Source organism: Monodon monoceros, unplaced genomic scaffold, assembly GCF_005190385.1.
Source record: "Monodon monoceros isolate NGI ecotype Baffin Bay Population unplaced genomic scaffold, NGI_Narwhal_1 Super_Scaffold_3, whole genome shotgun sequence".
NCBI lineage: Eukaryota > Metazoa > Chordata > Mammalia > Artiodactyla > Monodontidae > Monodon > Monodon monoceros.
The window spans coordinates 36,520,309-36,538,758 of record NW_021703780.1 but is presented as its reverse complement, the minus strand read 5'-3'; the positions used below and the strand labels follow the sequence as shown (position 1 = coordinate 36,538,758).

The 18,450-nt window shown below is 37.0% G+C and overlaps 1 protein-coding gene across 1 annotated transcript in view; it reads left to right on the top strand.

The window, feature by feature from the left end:
• The window catches only part of ZFAND3 (zinc finger AN1-type containing 3), a 320,181-nt gene that overhangs the window by 107,581 nt on the left and 194,150 nt on the right, over positions 1-18,450 (top strand). Inside the window, exon 2 of the mRNA XM_029243463.1 lies at positions 7,084-7,124. Within this exon, the coding sequence (XP_029099296.1) occupies positions 7,084-7,124 (41 nt within the window). The remainder of the gene's footprint in view (positions 1-7,083; positions 7,125-18,450) is intronic.

Genomic DNA, 18,450 nt, shown 5'->3' with positions numbered 1-18,450 from the left:
TACTTCAAAAGTAAGGATTCAATTGTAAAGCAATTCCTGCTTCTTGAAGGATAATTTTAGGGAAGAAAACCTTTCCTTATGGTTGGGCATATATGGTAAGACAGCTGCAGCCACTGTATACAGTATGTGTTAGAATTGATAGGGTCATTAAGTTTCTCTTATGTGGAAAAATTATTTGCCATTTTAATTCAGTTCATTGTATTTTTTTCTCCTGCATTTCTACAAAGGATTTATGATTTAATATTTCTTCTTCTTTTTATCAGTTTATTGATGGCCATGCCTCATCTTGTTTTAATCGTTAGGTAGTGCTGGGCTAACCTTTTAGTAATGTGTACAGGGCCACAGATGATAATGTGACTTGTTTTACATCTGTATATCTTTTTAGTGCAGGGACTTAAAACAAAGAAAACCAGAGGTGTATGCTCTGTCCTTCCTGTCCTTGAATTTGGGTATAAAATGTTAAGACACGGTTCATTACAGTACCCTACCTGGAATCTAAATTATTACAGTGAAATTAGCTTTTAAAGTAGCATGACCCATATTGCTTACATTCCAGCAACTAATCCCCCTTAATAACAGCTCCGTCTTTTCCTTTGTAATATTCCCTTAAAAAGAAAACTTTGCAGATATTGTCTGAATGATTTAGAGTGATGTATAACAATTCAGACAGGCTGGATGCACTGTCGAAAGCCTCCTTTGTCATTGCCTGCTAGGATGTCATCTGTTTGAACTGGCCTTTTTCTTGTTTGCCTGGGGTGAGCAAAGAGTGATGCTTTAGTAGAGTTGTGCTGCTTTCTAGCTGTTGTGGGAAGTTAAGAAAGACTTTCTGGGCTTAACGTGTATGAGGTGGCACGTGGATTGTTACTAGTCTTTAATCATCTAATCTTACTTCTAAGGTGACTGGAATGGTTTTTAGAGTGGAGGAGGCATTGTGGTTTGTTTTATTCCTTCTCTTCCTTTGCATGTATATGCACATCCCTGCCCAGCTCCCCTCTCCTTCCTCTGGATTGTTGAAGGAGATTGAATTAGGAAATGTGACTCGTTGGTTTTTACAGATTGGTTTTCTTCATTAAGAAGGAAATCCCTGTGTAGTCTAGGTTTTTAAAAATGTTATGATCCATGCCTTACCTAGAGAAATTTAGGGTGGAATGGCTGGAATGGCTTGGCATAGTTATGTATTGGTATTTTTGTTTTTCCTTTTGACTCCTCTTTATTTTTTTTGTGCCTCAGTTTCTTCCTCACTGATATGATGACAGGGTTTTTTCTATTTCCATATTTGTATTAAAATATTTGGTGGGGGGACCTGGCATGTATGCGTTTTTCTGAGTGGTGAGAGTTAGTAGTGTTGTATGAATGTCAAGAAAATGCTGTAAATAAAATGTTTTGAGAATTCTCAGAAATTAGGAATGTTCTTTTAATTCCTTGAGACAAACTAGCTGGAAGATTAATTGATTTTTCATTAAAAAATTAATATCCTTCAGAATTAGAATTTTTTTTAATTTCAGAAGAAAACACATGATTAAAGCAGGATAACCATTTCTCCCATTAAACAAAGATTTGAAATTAATTCTTTACTTAATGTTGGTGGGAGTGTATTAAAAAAAATACTTTCAGATGCTTTTGATGAGTGTAAATTGGTAGAACTCATCTGGGAAGTAATTTGGCAGTATTTACCAAATCATACTTTTTCATCTCAGTAATTCTCCTTTCCAGAGTCAGTTTTAAAGAAAGTTACCAGCCAAAGATCTATGACCAAAGACTTATGTCCAAAAATGCTCATTATAGCAATATTTATAATAGAAAAAATCTGGGGAAAAGATTAAACATTCAACAGTAAGAGAGTGACTATAGTGTTAGTATGTAATGGACTATTACAGAGCAACAAGAATATTTTTGGAGAATATTTAATGATATGGGAAATATCACTAAACATAAATATAAAATGAAATTTACATATTTTAATTATATATTTTTGGTGAATTTTGTATTTTATATATACAAAAGAAAATATGCAATGTGTATGTTATAAAGCATACATGTGAACATACCACACAACTTTACCAGTACTGTTAATATAATAAATTCTTATTACATATATCCATAAAGATAAAAAGGCATTATTTCAGAATGTTAACAATTCTTATGTTTGGAAGAAGGATTATGGGTGATCTTTGGCTTTTGCTTAAATGCTTCTGTTCTTTTTCTAAATTTTGTACAAGGGACATGTATTTTCAAAACCAGAAAATATCACTGAACATTATTTATTGAAAGAAGAAAAAAATTTAAGCTGGATTCTTTGCAACTCCATCTCATGGGAAAGAAAATTCTGAAAGTGTCTGCCACCTGTTATCTCCTGAGTGACAAATCATGGCCAGGTACAGAGGGTGGCATTATCTACCATTTATAGATATTACAGTGTGACAGAGCTCCTGAGAGATGACAGGCTGACAGCGACAGGAATTGTGGATGCCCTGTCTTCTAGGAGGTGTTTGAATGACCTTTACAAAATATATATTAAAAATTTACTTAGAATTTTCATGGTTCATGCCTTCAAGAGAGGATTCATTTCTTCACTTAAGTATTTATCGGGTGCCTGTTAAGTACCAAATGAGGGTCCAAGAGGGTATTTGCTCTTATGATACTTATATTCTGGCATTGAAGGATAGTCAACAAGCAAACAGGCCAGTGGTGAGGTATCAAAGAATGAGGTGTTGTGAACAGGAAGATGAGTGATTTAAATTGGGTGGTCAGGTGAAACCTACTGAGAAGGTTTGAACTAGGACCTGAGTGACAAGAAACAGCCAGTCCTACAATGATTTAAGAGTAAAGGGAACAGCATGAGCAAGAGCTCTGCAGTGCGTTCTAGAAACAGATAAAAAGGTGCGTATAGTTGAAGTGTGGTACGTGAGAGGAGCAAAAGACAGATCATGAGAGGACTTAAGGCTTTAGTTAACAAGTTTGAATTTCATACTAAGTGCCATAGGAAGGCTTCCCTGGCGGCACATTGGTTAAGAATCTGCCTGCCAACGCAGGCGACGTGGGTTTGAGCCCTTGTCCAGGAAGATCCCACATGCCGGGGAGCAACAAGCCCGTGCTCTGCAACAAGAAAAGCCACCACAATGAGAAGCCTGCACACTGCAATGAAGAGTAATCCCCGCTCGCTGCGACTAGAGAAAGCTCGAGTGCAGCAATGAAGACCCAGTGCAGCCAAAAAAAAAAAAAAACCCACTAAAATATAAATGCGACAGGAAATTGGCATTAAGAAAGAAAATAGTATGATATAACTTAAAAAAAAAGATTACCCTGGCTGCTATGTGGAAAATCGTTGTCAAGGGTCAAGTATGGGAGTGGGAAGACCAGTAAAACGTCATTTACAGTGGCCTGTGTAAGAGCATGGTGGCCAGAGTAGAAGCATTGGCAAAGGAGAGAAGTAAATAGATTTAGGTCTATTTGAAAATAGAGCCAATGGATCTTGCTCAGTACTGTGTATGAGAGACTGCAGGAAAGAGGGAAATCAAGGTTGGTGTTTTGGATTTTGACTTGAGCAACTTGGAGGAAGCTGTTTGCTATTTATAAAGGTGGACAAAATGGGTCAGCGGGTTTTGGGGGAATATTGAATGTTCTAGTTTGAAATGTTGTGACTGAGCTGCATGTAAAGATGTCAAATAGGCAGTTAGATGTATGAGTTTGGAGCAAGGTGAAGAGGTTTGGGATGAAGGTAAACAATTGTGAGTCTTTAGTGTATAGATACAGTATTTAAAGCCATGGGACTGTGTGATATCACTAAGTTGGAAGTAGGGATAATGAGGACCCAAGTCCTGGGACCTCTAATTATAAGGCCTTGACAGTGGAGGAGGAGCCAGCAAAGGTGGCTAAGAGGGAGCTGTTATGTGGGAGGAAAATGGGGTGGAGGGTAGGGGTAGATTTGATCTTGGATCTGAGTGACAAGGCAAAAGTAGAGAGTTTCAAGAAGGATGGATCTAGTTGAATGGTGCTGAGAGAGAGGGAGTAAGATGAGATCAGGGTCATAACCCTGTGTATCAGTTTTCTGGGGCTGCAAATTACCACAAATTTGATGGCTTAAAACAACAGAAATATATACCCTTAAGTTTCTGGAGCCTAGAAGCCCCAAATCTGTCAGAACTGCCTTCCCTCCAGGGGGCTTTAGGGAAAAATCCTTTCCTTGCCTCTTGCTGCTTCCAGTGGCTGCTCCAGTATTCCTGGGTTTGTGACCACATTCCTCCAGTCTCTACCTCCATTTTCACATTGCCTTCTCTCTGTGTGTTTCCAAACTTTCTTTTCCTCTCACAAAAACACTTGTAATGCCATTTAGGGCCCACCTCAATAATACAGAGTAAGCTCAAAATCTTTAGCTTAATTCTTCTGCAAAGACCTTTTCCCCAAATAAGATAAATTCCGGGAATTGCAAATTTCAGGGATTAGGATTTGATATTTTTGGGCAGCCATTATTCAACCTACTAAACCTTGGTTTTAGAAACATGGTAGCCATTGGATATCTCAGTAAGAGCAATTTCCCTGGAGCATTGGAGATATAAGAGAATCATATCTACCTTTCATGCTTGTGGCCACATAGAGAACTCTATTTAGTCTACCCCAAGACTGTGCAGGTGGATCACACTGCGTTTTTTGGTGGTTGTACGCCTGTGGTTAGCTTCAAGATTTACATGTTGAACATGAGAAAGGAGCAAAGTTCTCAGAAGCCTCTGCCATTTTTTTCACGTTCAGTGTTACTGACATATGTGATCCAAGTTGGCATTACCAGTAGCTATTACTTCTATATCCAAAATCTGGTTCTTTCAGATTTAGACAACATCTCTGTTTTGATTAATAATATCAATATCTGTATTATTTCTTTTGTAACCTGATTGATGACTGTGTTGCTGAAAAGTTCTTACTCAGAAAGTAGAATAGATGTCATCTAGGTAATATATAGGTATAACGGGCATTTAAAATACATCAGCCATCTGAAGAGAGATAATGCCAAGTCGCTCTTGTATTTTGCCATTTTTTCTTACCAGCTTTGTGAAACACAGATGTTAAAACTGGCACACTTGGTGCCCAGCTGCCCTCAGTAATTCTCTGCAGGCTGTCCATGATTCCTGCTGGATCATGGGGAGCAGCGGAGGATAAACAAGTTATCTCTGGCTCTCTGTGGCACTGCATGGGCAAGAGATAGCGACCACATCAGGAAGAGGCCTTCCTCCCTGGGGGTAGTTCTAGCGACAAAGGAATTCCTTCATCCCCAGTTCTTCCTTGAGTTGGAACTGAAATGACTGGCAGCCTTGGGTCGCTTCCCTGTGTATATATATGTGTATTTGGAGGGTCGGGCAGTAGTTGTGCTTCCTCCAGATTAAAGGCTTTACTTTTTCCAGGAGCTGCCTTGATTACCGTAGATTAAATCTTGGTTGTGGGACCATTCTCCCAAACCACCAGAGTGTGTTCATCTAAACTTCTGTATTGAGGCAGAGGCCCTAGTTTGGCATGGTGAAAACACAGGCTTTGGAATTAGACCAGGTTTATCTACTTACTAGTTCTGTAACTTCGGCAAGTTATATACCCTCTTGGAGACTCAGTTTCCTTATTGGTAAAATGGGGTCGAAGGCATGTGCTATTATGCTTACCACGTGGTAGGCTTGTAATAAATGTTAGATGCTACTGTTCATACATCTCTTTGTTTTTTTCATTTTTATTCATTTTGTTGATACTTAAATTTCCTTACTGCCTTTGATGTCTTTATATTAAGCAGACTTCTAAAGAAAGATCCACCTGTTAACATAGCATCTCTTTTGGGAAAGAGAACTAGTGACCCCCTCCTGCCTCCTCTCCCCCCCCCCCCCCTCATTTTATCACCCTATGACAATTACTGACAGCTAGATCTTGGGTCCCAGTACATTGGAAGACAATCATAGTCATCAGGGAATACTTCCCGAGGGAGGCTTTCATTAATTGTTAAATTAACTGTGGAGGGCAGAAGACTGTTGCCATATTCCATGTGTAGAAGTGGCTCTGGGAAGACTCAGATGTTGGGAGGGGAGTTGCTGAGGAATGAAGCTGTAGATAGGTCAGTTTACTCAAGAAAGAGTATTCTAGGAGGCTTTTGTAGTTAGGGTGGCCTTTGGAGTTAGCTCAGACCTTAGGTAAGATACCTCTGCAGTTAGTTCCCCAGCTGTGTGACCATGGGCAAGCTGCTCACCTGTTAAATGGGGCTGACTGTATGTCCTTGATTTCGAAGACCACTCAATTTAATAACACCTTGGAAGGAGGTGGCGGAAACAGTTCCTCATTAAATTATTCATCACTTGTAGCCAGTGGTATGATATTTCCTGGTTGTAGAAATGTTTATGTGATTTTTTTAAAAGGTGTATTTTACAAACGAAGCAATCTGGTAATGCCCAGTTTCAGGGATGTTGGGAAGATTAATAAGATAATGTATGTTAAGTGCCCATCCAAGTTAGTACTCAGTGAATTGTAGTTATTATTAACAGATGAAAGGACATGAAAAATAATTTGATTGGGAACATCTGAAGAAAGAATTTTAAATGGCAAGGTCATAATATGACCAGGATCTGAAATTGGACTGGAATGAGGGGAAAGAGGACAAAAGGTCAAGTAATATTATAGAGGTAATTGAGTGTGTAAATAAGGAGCAAGTTTTACCTCTTTACAGACAAAATTTTCCCTTTTTTAGTGATGAGTCTGTGGTGTATGTTCTAATGTAAACAGAGGGAATGTGGCAATCATGTGGCATAAATTCACTCCTCTGTTATCTTCTGGGCATATTACAGTATTCCTCAACTTGCCCCATGTAAGCTGCTAGTCACAAAAAATAAAGCATTGACTAACTCACAGATAACAAACAAAAAACATTTTATTTTTGTTGTTTTGTTTTTGTTTTGTTGTGGGGGAGGGTGGCTGGCTGGTTAGGGACTTCTCATTAGTTTATTAGTTCAGTTGCCTGGTCAGGAAATTCTTTGCCTATGTTTCGAACATCTTTATGTTTTGATTAGAGTGATAACTGAATTTTTAGCTCTTCTTTCTTTTCTTTCTTTCTTTTTGCCCCAGGTCCAGCAAGACTATGAATCTCTGTTCCAAATGCTTTGCTGGTAAGTGCAGAAAAAGGGTTTTAAATTTAATTTTCTTCTTTTGGTTGTTTTTAAGACTGTCTAAATTATTTTAAGACTGTCTACCCTTTTTTGGGTTTATGCATGGGGTTTTATTTGCTTGTGTGTGAAAGCAGTTTCTCGTCACTAAGTTGCTTCATATACTTGCTTAGGACTGTTGAAACAGTCTTCCCTGAGTGAAATGAAATCTTGTGTGTACTTGTACCAAACAAACTTTCCTCAGTTTACAGTTGTTGGCATATAGTGGAATTGTAAACACTTGTGTTGTAGTAGGGTAAAATATATATGTTCGTCTCTGATCTTGATTTGAATGATTAATGTTGCTTTTACCAATGAGAATACAAGAGAAAGAATATTTTCAGGTTGGAGTCAGGAAGAGAATAATGCTGAATTAGGCTTTCTAATCCAATCCCTCAATGAAATCACCTTGGGTAAGTCACTTAATCTCTTTGGGCATTAGATTCATCATTTGTAACATGAAGGGCTTAGGCTTGATGTTTGCCAAGGGCCTTTTCCACCCCCTAAATGCTGATTGGTTGACTCCTTGAATTATGACTCCTTAATGAAGTTAAAACCTTCAGGTGTTTTTCTTTTTTTTTTAAAGAGCTTCACATCTAATGATCTTATGTAAAATAACTAAGTCTTACTAATTAGGATATGTTTAAGTTTCATTCTTTATTACTTTTTATTACTTTATTGTTTTGTTTAAGACAAACCTGGACACAAGTTAAAGTGGTAAGGACAGATTTTAATCAGTAATATACCGCTGCAGTAGGGAAAAGGGGACTTGTGCAGAGGGAAATGGGCATTTTAAAGGGAGAATGAAGGAGTAGGGGAGGGGCTGCTAGCTTGGCTCAGTATAATCAGGGGAGTAGAAAAATCACAAAGGATTGGTTATTGTAATTGAGACTGGCAGGGTGTGTTAGTTGACAGTAATTGAAGTTAGGAAAGTTAGGATTTTATCCTCCTACAGAGATAGAGATTGAGACCCTGTTCTTCCTGATGGTTACATTTAAAGGAATGGCTTTCATGTCCTTGAGAAAGACACTCCTGAGTGATACAGTTGTAGGAGATACACATATACATCTCAAAGGGACAGAGGAAGGGTTCACAATTTTAAACCATTTTTCGTAAGTGCTCTAAGATAGGGTAGTCGGGGCCTATAGTCAGCTGTTTGTTGGAACAAATCTTAAATTCTTGTGGCAGCTTTGAGCTTTCTCAGACAGGCACTTGAAGAGGGACTAGGATCACCCTAAGGAAGGGGCCTTAAGCTGTCTGAAAACTGTGTTAGTGGTTGTTTAAATCTGTTAATGTGGGGGGATATGAGTGTATAAAATCATTTGTGTTGGGAGTCGGTAGTTTTTTTAGGTCAAGGTTGAGGCCTGGTAGAGAAGAGGGCTCAGAGGAGCCTGGCTGGAATTTGGTCGAGGAGAGAATCTTTGGCAGTTTTCATCTTCTGTTCATTGTGCTATTTGGACAAGGAAATGATCATAGTGTAAGCTTTAGACCTTTATATTTATGCCACAACTAGGGGATAGGTTGATGGAGTTGGGAGGGCTGGGAAAGCTGGCAGTTTGTATCTGTTAAAGGTCTGGAATTTGTCAAATACTGTAGGTTTTTAAAAGAAAAAATACTGGTAAGTTTGGTTTTTATCCAGCTTTTAACAGAGTCTCTGCCATGTTAAGTGAATGTATTGTGCTTTTCTTACTTTGCATATCTACCATTACAGATACGAAGAAATGCTTCCTCACTGATGAGAGTTTATATATATGTGTAGTAAAGATGAAGTAGCAATGAGAGAAAATGTATATTGTGTGTCTGTCTCCACGTAGAACTAGTTCCCCCTGATAATTCAGTAAAGCATGCCTGTGGGAGAAGCCAGGCACCTGTGAGTCAGGTGGCTCACATCAGATACTCAAAGAACTGTCTCATGTCCCTAAATAAATAAAAAGTTAAAAAAAGTATCAGCGAAGATAGTTCAGCCATGGTCTTTGCGTTTCTTTGGACTTGTTACAGTTTTATTTTCTATGGTTATCATTATTTATTGTATCTCTGGTGGTCTGTGTCCATTGACTCTTTACACAGCTTAGTTATTTTTGCTTTTAAAAATATTAAGAGGATATTTTCAAGTGTGTTAAGAAAATACTCTCTCCTTCTTTATCTTTGCCCCCACACTCCTGATTTCCCCAACATCAGTTGAAAGGAATGACTTGTAAGTAACGTCCTGCTTGCTGAAGCAGCATTTTTGGTGTTCTTTTTGAAATTCAAGAGAAAAAAGATCATTGAACTTTAAAGATACATTTGTGCATTTTGTTTCTCTATGAAGATAGGGAGAGTATAGAAATGCATTGTAGCAGAGGCATGAGATGTGAAAGACAACATGAAGATTACTTTGGCCAAAGCCACTGTGATTTTAAATAGTCTTTTTAAAGTGTACAATGTACTTTAAAACGTGGAAAAATTAAAAATAGCTATTGTGTACCATTAGGTTAAAGAGATTTTTCAGGATTCCTTTTTAAAACTATGGTGGAAAAGTGAGTTTGTTATAACTTGTTTACATGAAATTGAATGAAATGAGTAAAAACATGTTTAAAGTCTTGTCTAGTTTTGGCTTTTCTACCCCCTTTATAATATTCTACCTGTCATGCTATTCTGTTTTTCATTAAACATTTCATAGTGTTTTTCGTATGACTTTACTAAAAGAATCAGTAAATATCTATATATCTATAATAGAAAGCAACAAAATTTCATGACATGGTACTAATAGTTATATTAGGATGATATAAACACTTACTGGTCGAAACACTACTTTTTAATGCAGTTTTTCAAACTGTGGGTATTGTGATTAATTAGTGGGTAGAGAAATCAATTTAGTGGGTCATGATCCACAATTAAAAATTGATTACAATAGAAAACAGTCTGAATGCATCACAGATATTAAGGATAAGTATTGTTTGTAAAACTTTCGTTTGAGTTACACGTTATTTTCATGTATATGTGTAATGGGTTGTGATGTATGGTGGAGTATGGTTTAAAAAATTTAAAACCATCGAATTGCAGAAATTCACTGGAAAGCCATTGAGTTACTTGAGATCTCATTTTCTTTGCAGAATAGGGCATATTTCCTTTCTGTCTTTAGGCAAGGTGTTAACCAACTGATTTCTTGTGATCGTTGTTCATTCTGAGCTATTGACTTATTTGGATTATACGATTTTCTGTGTGAAAGCATGAACTAATCCCGATTGCCTACAGCTGTGTTAAGAAGATATCTGAAAGGTCAACCATAGCATCTAAAGGGTGGTCTTGCCTCTTAATGACCATAGAAATGCCTGGGGTATTATTTTCTGTTTGAGTGCAAACCCAAGTTTTGAATTTGTGAGTTTTAGATACCAACTGGTCTGGATATTTAGGGACATTTAGTACCAAATTCACAACGACCTCCTGTACTACTGTATTGAAGCCCAGCTATCATAAAGCAGTGCTTTTCACAGAATGGGTTTGCTAAATAAAAGTGTGTATGACAGAAACGTCAACCAGGATGGTCACAAGGTGGGGAAGGCAGAAATTTTAAAGAACTGACTGAAGTAACACCTCTAGCAATGTGGCATTATCTCTACCACCCTTGGAAATGCTTGCTGTGGGGGACAGAGGAGTCTGGTCACTAGGAAGTAGCTATAATCCATAGACCATTTTTTATACTTTATAAAGGAGTGAGCTTGAAGATAGGTCCCAAGGGATGGAAGATTCTTTGAGTAGCACTGATGACAGATGCTTATCAGAAGACAAACTTTAACAAGTGCTCAGTGTAAAAAGAATCAGTTTGGTCTTGTGGACTTTTAGACTGTATGTATATGGTTTTTAATAATTTTCAGCAATTTCTTTAAAAAACGGACACTAAAATGTCTTATTTATTGACTGAAAAAAGTATTTAATTGAGAAATCAAAGTAAGCAATTTCTTTTTAAACTATAGACATGATCTGAACATACCGTTCCATTTAAGCCTAACTTTTAGGAAAGTTGCTATTCCATGATTCACATAAAATTGGAAAAATAAAGGAGGGATGATTATTCACAGTGCAAGAAGTTTTTTTTTTTTAAACCTTTTACAGAATGTTTCCTTTAAAAAGGAGTACTTTTAATGCATTACTATGTCGATTTATACAAAGACAAGAATAAGACTAGAAGAACTAAAGTGTGAGGAGTCTCTTGTCAGTTGAAGATTAATTAAAGCAGATAAAACATGGTTTTTAATTTTCTGAATGGTTATTTAATTTTCTGACGGTTATTTAATTTTCTGAAAATTAGTTTCAGTGTAACTTTTCAAATATGTGTATTTCTTAATGGAAAGATAGTTAAGCAAGCTTACCTTTGTTTCATGGTTAGTTGTACCTTGTGCCTTGTTAGTGGTGAAGAATATTGCAATAAATAAAGAAAATGATACATGTCATGTAGGAAGCATATTCTGGTCATGACTCTAGAGCTGTGTATTTGGTTTTGTAAGAATCTGTTTTCAGGTACCCATTCAAATGAGTGATCTTAGATGTTGACTTCTGATATTTAACATTGGAGAGAAATATGGTTATAAATGAATATATTTCTGTTATTAGCCTTTGTCAGCTCGAGAAAATTATTAATTTTGTATAGTAATTTCATCTTCACTTTTATTATTTCTTGATATTATCTTATAGTTATTGTTTTAAACTTAAAATGGACTTTGGAGAAGCTTTAAGGGATCGAAATAGCTAGTATTAAACAAGATTTCATTTTCCTCATTGCTGCATACTTTGTGTCCAATCTGAAAATTACCAAGCTTGTTCATTGCTGTTTAATCTTCTGTATAAGTCCAAAGTGATTATTGAATAATAGAGTTTTGTAATTTATACTCTTAACATGCCATTAGGTTATTTGGGATTTTTTTTTCCTTTTAATGATAACATATGGGCATTAATTAAATGCTGATAAATAACATAGGGACATTAATTAAATGTTGATTGAAGCACGTGTTGTATATTGTTTTTAGTTAGACAACACATTATATAGTTGCATGGAATAAAGCTGGGTGAAGGTACGTGAAAAATTTAATTTTGGTAGTCTCAGAGTAGGAGTATTTGGGGGGGATTTTAATTAATTTTGATTTTGTCTATATGTTGAGACTTTTATTATTAATTAACTGTAAACATTATAAATTTTTAAAAAGTAAAGTGCATTCTACATATGTCTGACAGACTCCAGAAGTGGTTAGTTTCATTTTGGAATGAGCAAAATAAAGTTGGCTGTAGCTAGCAGCATAGGGAATCTCAATGTTGACATCCAGGGTAAGTGATACAGCAATGGTGGGCATAAGATGGAATGGTAAACCAAATGCAAACATTTTTCCTTGAGGTGACTTGAGTTTCATGGTAATTTCCAGAACAGGGCAGCATTCCCATTTCACAACAAGTTAACTAAAATGTTTCCTCATGAACCTGGAACTCTTACTGCTTTGGAGTTACACTCTAATTTCCTTTCTGCTTCCATTTCCTGTTAGAAGTTTGGACTGGAAGTGAAGTGTTAGAAGTTTGGAACAGAGTGAATCTGAAAATTTTAAGCACTTCTTGTAATGCATGTTTCCTTTTAGAAATTGTGGGAACCCCATATCCATTAAATAGTGTAAAACAAATAGTGTAAAAACAAACAAATAGTGTAAAACAAAACACCCACTCTAATGAGTCATTTTATATAGCATGTTGAGGGTTTGGGCAGTAGAGTAGAATCTGTATGCTTGTCATACCTTGATTTTTCAAATCACTTTTTCCCAGAAGAAAGGCAGCTGCTGCTCTTAAAATGAAGCATTTGAATAGGGTATTTATGTTTTTGTAATTCTGTTAACTTGATTACTGTTGTATACTCTTTGATTTCTTTAAAGCTGAAAATGGTTCTCTGAACCATTTTATGTCCATTGGTGGGTGTCTGTCTGGTGTGGGTGTCTGAAAATTCAGAATATTATAGTAAGTAATATAATAAACGTCCACAAGCTGACCCAGAATTAACGAACGTTTTGTCTTTTTTTTTTGCTTTATAACATGTTTTAAAAGGGAACTAAAATCATATAGGTTTCTTTTACCCCAGTCATCCTCTTTCTACCTCGGAGATAATCATTTTCTTTCTTATCTTTATATTTATACTTTTTTACTATGAATAGGTATTTATATAAACAATGTATGATTCTGTTTTTAATATGTGTAAGTGGTTTGTTACAGTACTTATTCTATAAACTTGTATTTTTTAAAATAATGCTTTTAGAAACTAATCAGGTTGGGACTTCCCTGGTGCACAGTGGTTAAGACTCCGTGCTCCCAATGCAGGGGGCCTGGGTTCGATCCCTGGTCAGGAAACTAGATCACACATGCATGCCACAACTAAGAGTTCACATGCCACAACTAAGGAGCCCGTGAACCGCAACTGAGGAGCCCGCCTGCTGCAACTAAGACCCAGTGCAACCAAATAAATAATAAAATAAATAAAATTTAAAAACAGAAGAAATTAATTATGTTGACACATGTTGCTCTAGCTCATGTTAATTATAGTTCATTAAATCTAGTTCATTATAATATTCTATTATAACAAATGTCTTAATGTACCCGAACAGTCTTAGTTTATGCTTTTTATATCAGTGAAATTAATAACATCCCTTTGTACTCCTCCTCAGTGTCCCAGTTTGGTTGATAAATTATTGGTCACCTTCATTATACATGCTCCAGTTTATCTAGTCCTCTGTTTGATGGACATATAAATAGTTTTCAACTACTGTTTTTATACCACAGTTTTAATAACCTCATGTTTTATCTATTTTTTTTTTAACACTTGAATATGTTGAGACTGTTTCTGTATTAGAAACCCTGTTCTTTGTGGTGTAGCTTCCTTGCTCTCAAATGAAAGCAACTCAGAGGCAGCAGGTCCTTAACTGATTAGCAAAGCTGAACTCTGGCAGCCCTTTCTGACCTCTTAGTCTATAGCACTTTGCTGTCTTACTAATAAGCATTCTTAAATTGTGTGGTTAATTATTATGTTAGTCAGGATAAATGAAGCAGTGTGTTGAAGATGATGTTGTTATGGAAATTATGTCAGAAATAATTGCTGCATTTCTAATGGGAAACAAAATGCTCAGTGCTTTAAGTAGCAGAAAGGCAACTTCTTTTAGGCCTTGAGTAGAAAAATTGTGACCGTGTGTCATTCTTAAGTGGAAGAAATTTAATAGTCATTGAGTCTTTTAAGATAGTTTGGCTCTGTTATTTGGCTTTATTTCTGCCCACATATTGGTCTAAAGCTGTGGACTCTGTAATGGTGCACAGGATTGTCCATTGAGGCATAAAGAGAAGATGTTAGAATTTCTACTAATACTTATTTTTGTCATTCTTTAAAAATTGTTGGTTTTTATAATGTATATAATCTTATTGCTATTAGTTTCCCAGAGTTGCCATAACAAATTACCACAAATTTGATGGCTTAAGACAACGGAAGTTTATCCTCTCAGAGTTCTGGAGGCCAGAAGTCTGAAATCAAGATATCAGCAAGCAGGGTTGGTTCCTTCTGAAGGGTCTGAGAGAGAATCCATTCCATGTCTCTCCTAGCTTTTGGTTTCTGCCAGCAATCCTTGGCATTCCTTGGCTTGAAGACACATTACTCCAGTCTACTGTTATTTTCACGTGGCTTTCTCTCCTGTGTGCCTCTGTCTTGTCTCAGGATGAGTGTCATTGGATTTAGGGCCCACCCTCATGTAGGGGATGATCTTATCTCAAAATCCTTAATTATATTTGCAAAGATCCTTTCTCCAAATAAGATTACATTCACAAGTTCCAGGTAGACTTTTTTCGGGGGAGGGGGTGGTTTTGTGAGGGGGCACACCATTTAATCCACTTCAGGAGTATATAACTATTTTTAAAACAAAAAGACATGTGAGAGGTATGTGCTCAAATTTTAAATTGATGGTGCTCTTCTGTGAAAGAGGCTTGGAGATCCCTAGTCCTGAGACCTGCTTAGGTTAGACGTGGTTGGCCCCTTTTCATGTAATAAAGTCAGCCCTCTATGACATGAAAAGTGATGAGTTCGATGCTAATGTTTCATGTTCTCAGTCTAATGCAAACTAAATCAAAATGATCACTTAGTTTTATGGGCTTCCTTTTAGGTTTGGTGGGAAAATGGGTAACAGGTAGACTCAGGAAAGCACCATGAGGCTTTTTTTGTGCTTCACTGGTCTTGACTCCACCATGCTACAGGTACTTAGAGTAGTTTTTTTTTTTTTTTTTGGCTGCATTGGGTCTTCGTTGCTATGCACGGATTTTTCTCTAGTTGTGGCGAGAGGGGGCTACTCTTCGTTGTGGTGTGTGTGCTTCTCATTGCGGTGGCTTCTCTTGTTGTAGAGCACGGGCTCTAGGTGCGTGGGTTTCAGTAGTTGTGGCACATGGGCTCTAGAGCGCAGGCTCAGTAGTTGTGGCACACGGGCTTACTTGCTCCACAGCATGTGGGATCTTCCTGGACCAGGGATCGAACCCGTGTCCCCTGCTTTGACAGGCGGATTCTTAACCACTGTGCCACCAGGGAAGTCCCTAGAAGTCCCAGGGAAGTCTGGCTGTTTCCTTTGTGCTTGATTTAGAGGGTTATGGTAAGGTTGCTTTTTTATACTTTTCTTGGTTATAACCCCCTTACACTTAATTCTTAGTCTGCAGAAGGGGTGGTGGGAAAAATGATAGGCCGTTAATGTATAGCTAAAATATGATCTTTAATGGTACAAAATTTTATATCATTTAAAAGCCCCAACTGCTCAGCTGGGTCTTAGTGTGTAAAGTAGAACTAAGTGTATGTTAATTGTTTTAACTATTACCAAAGTTTTAAATTTCTTAATTTACTTTTTAGATGAAATACTGGCTATAGAGAAGAAAAAAATACCTTAACCCAAGACTTCCGGTTTGGAGAAAAACAACAAGGGTGCATAGTGTTAAAAGTGAATGCCAGGGCTTCCCTGGTGGCACAGTGGTTGAGAGTCCGCCTGCTGATGCAGGGGACAGGGGATCATGCCCCAGTCTGGGAAGATCCCACATGCTGCGGAGCGACTAGGCCCATGAGCCATGGCCGCTGAGCCTGCATGTCCGGAGCTTGTGCTCCGCAACGGGAGAGGCCACAACAGTGAGAGGCCCGCATATGGCAAAAAAAAAAAAAAAAAGTGAATGCCAAAAAGAGGATACTTAAAATAGTAATGGAATAGGAATTACTGTTCGTAAAATAAGATAGAGGAAGTACATGGACAATTATATCTATGTTTTTAAAAAGGCAGTAGAATCCTGAAATGAAGTAATTGCAATAATAAGTAAGATTTTTGCAGTCCTTTTATACTATAAAGCCAATATTATCCCATTTGATCCTCACAACTTTGGCGATTTTGTATCTCCATATTACAGGTAAAGAAACTGCAGCTCAGATGGATTAAATAATGTTCCCAAGATTAAATTTTAAAGCAGAGAACTGAAATTTGATTTTAGGTGTTTACACACCAGTCCCAGTCTTCTACCACTATTTGATGTTGTCAGGAGTGAAGGTAGCTGGTGTAGATGGGGTTGTACTGTAAAAACCCTGCAAAGATGTAGCAGCGGCATTGTTTTGCATTTGTGTGTAGATTAGGGTTACACACTTTTCCTGTTCTCTTTTCTTTTATTTAGTTCAGTTGCAGTTTGCCTTTAGATATCACGGGAAAATCAGAGAAGCAGTGCTGGAAGCTTCACACAGTGGCTAATTTGGGAAAAGGTGTGCATGTGTGGTGTTTGTCTGACGCATTTTCTATTTTGGTGGTGAGATCTTCATTTCTTAATATCTTTCTTGTTCGTATAACTTTTAGCTCATTAACCTTGCTCTCTGCACTGCATAGTGATGCACTATTTCTAATTTAGTCTTCTGTTTTGCTTCTCAGAAGATTTTTTTAAAAATGTTTGGAGGTGTGATTTAATTGCAGGGCTGTTTTGCACATTGTCAGTGTGAAGGCAAAGATGAGTTTCATATTTAGACAGTGCAAGCTGCAGGTTTCATTTGTTAAACCTTCTTGTTGGTGTTCCCATTTTCTCATGTATGCATAATAGCGTTGGAAAAAAGTCTTGTTTTGTTGTATCCATATTTAAGCAATTTGGCTGAGTTATGGAAAAGCCTGTCCACTGCCTTGTGTATTTGCTCATTTGGAAACCTTGTATAGTTTATTGAGACACTAGTGATTTGTTCCCCAGCCTCCCTGTGGATTTTGTTCCCTATTACAATCTAATTCTACCTCCCTGTCCCGTACTCCTGCACGGTTAATTTGTACATTTCAGGGCAGTTTGTTTCATTGTGTGTTTTTGTAATCCAAACTGAATCTAACGAGCTATGTGCTTTAGGGACCTGGCTTCGCCTTGCCAATTAGAACAAAGTGGTTACTGAGAAAGAGCATGTTCTAAATAAAACATGGCACCTCTGAGTGGGACTGACACTCATTTGGGAGTAAAAGAGATGGTTTTAACTCTTTGACTCACAAAGAAGAGCCATTACTAAAGTTCAGCACTTTTTTGGGGGGAAAGAAAGGTAAATATTTACCTTCATAAAAAATAGTTTTGTAAATTTCCTTATGGACTGAATAAATTTTGTCATTTCAAATCCACTTTTTCTTCATGATCAAGACATGTTAGCAAAATTCTTTAAATTTCTGCAGACTAAATTCTGCTGCAGTTTCTAAGTTTTGAATTATTCATGTTTAGGAAGGTGAGGGTGTATAAAACTGTAGCTATATTCACCTCTTTATTTTTCTAAAAAGTCAAGTTTTCAATGTGATAGAGAGCTCCCCCCCCAAAAAAATGATACTTGAAACTTATGAGGAAAATGTAAGATTTTGCCTTAGTGTATGAATGTTCCTTTATTTTTAGGTGATAATAGAATTTTGAGCTATCAGTGACTTAAGACTATTTGGAATTTTAGTGGCACTTTCATCAAATATTTAAAGCACAAATGTCTTTGAATAGATCTTTATAGGCTGACAGTTTACTAATTCACTCCATAGGGAGACCCCTTTGTAAGTTGATTCAAATGTTGTATTTATATCTACACTAAAAAGAATAGAGTTCTGTTTTTAGCTGATATATCACATAAACTCTAGAATTCAACATTGGCACAAGGAAAGCAATGAAGGTGCTTGATTTTTTTTTTTCTGTTTTCCATAGGACATGATTTGAACGAAAAAATAGCACTTTATCAAAAGCTTGGAAATATAAACACCAAGGGGAAAGTTGTACATATAAAGACTGATAATGGGTTTAG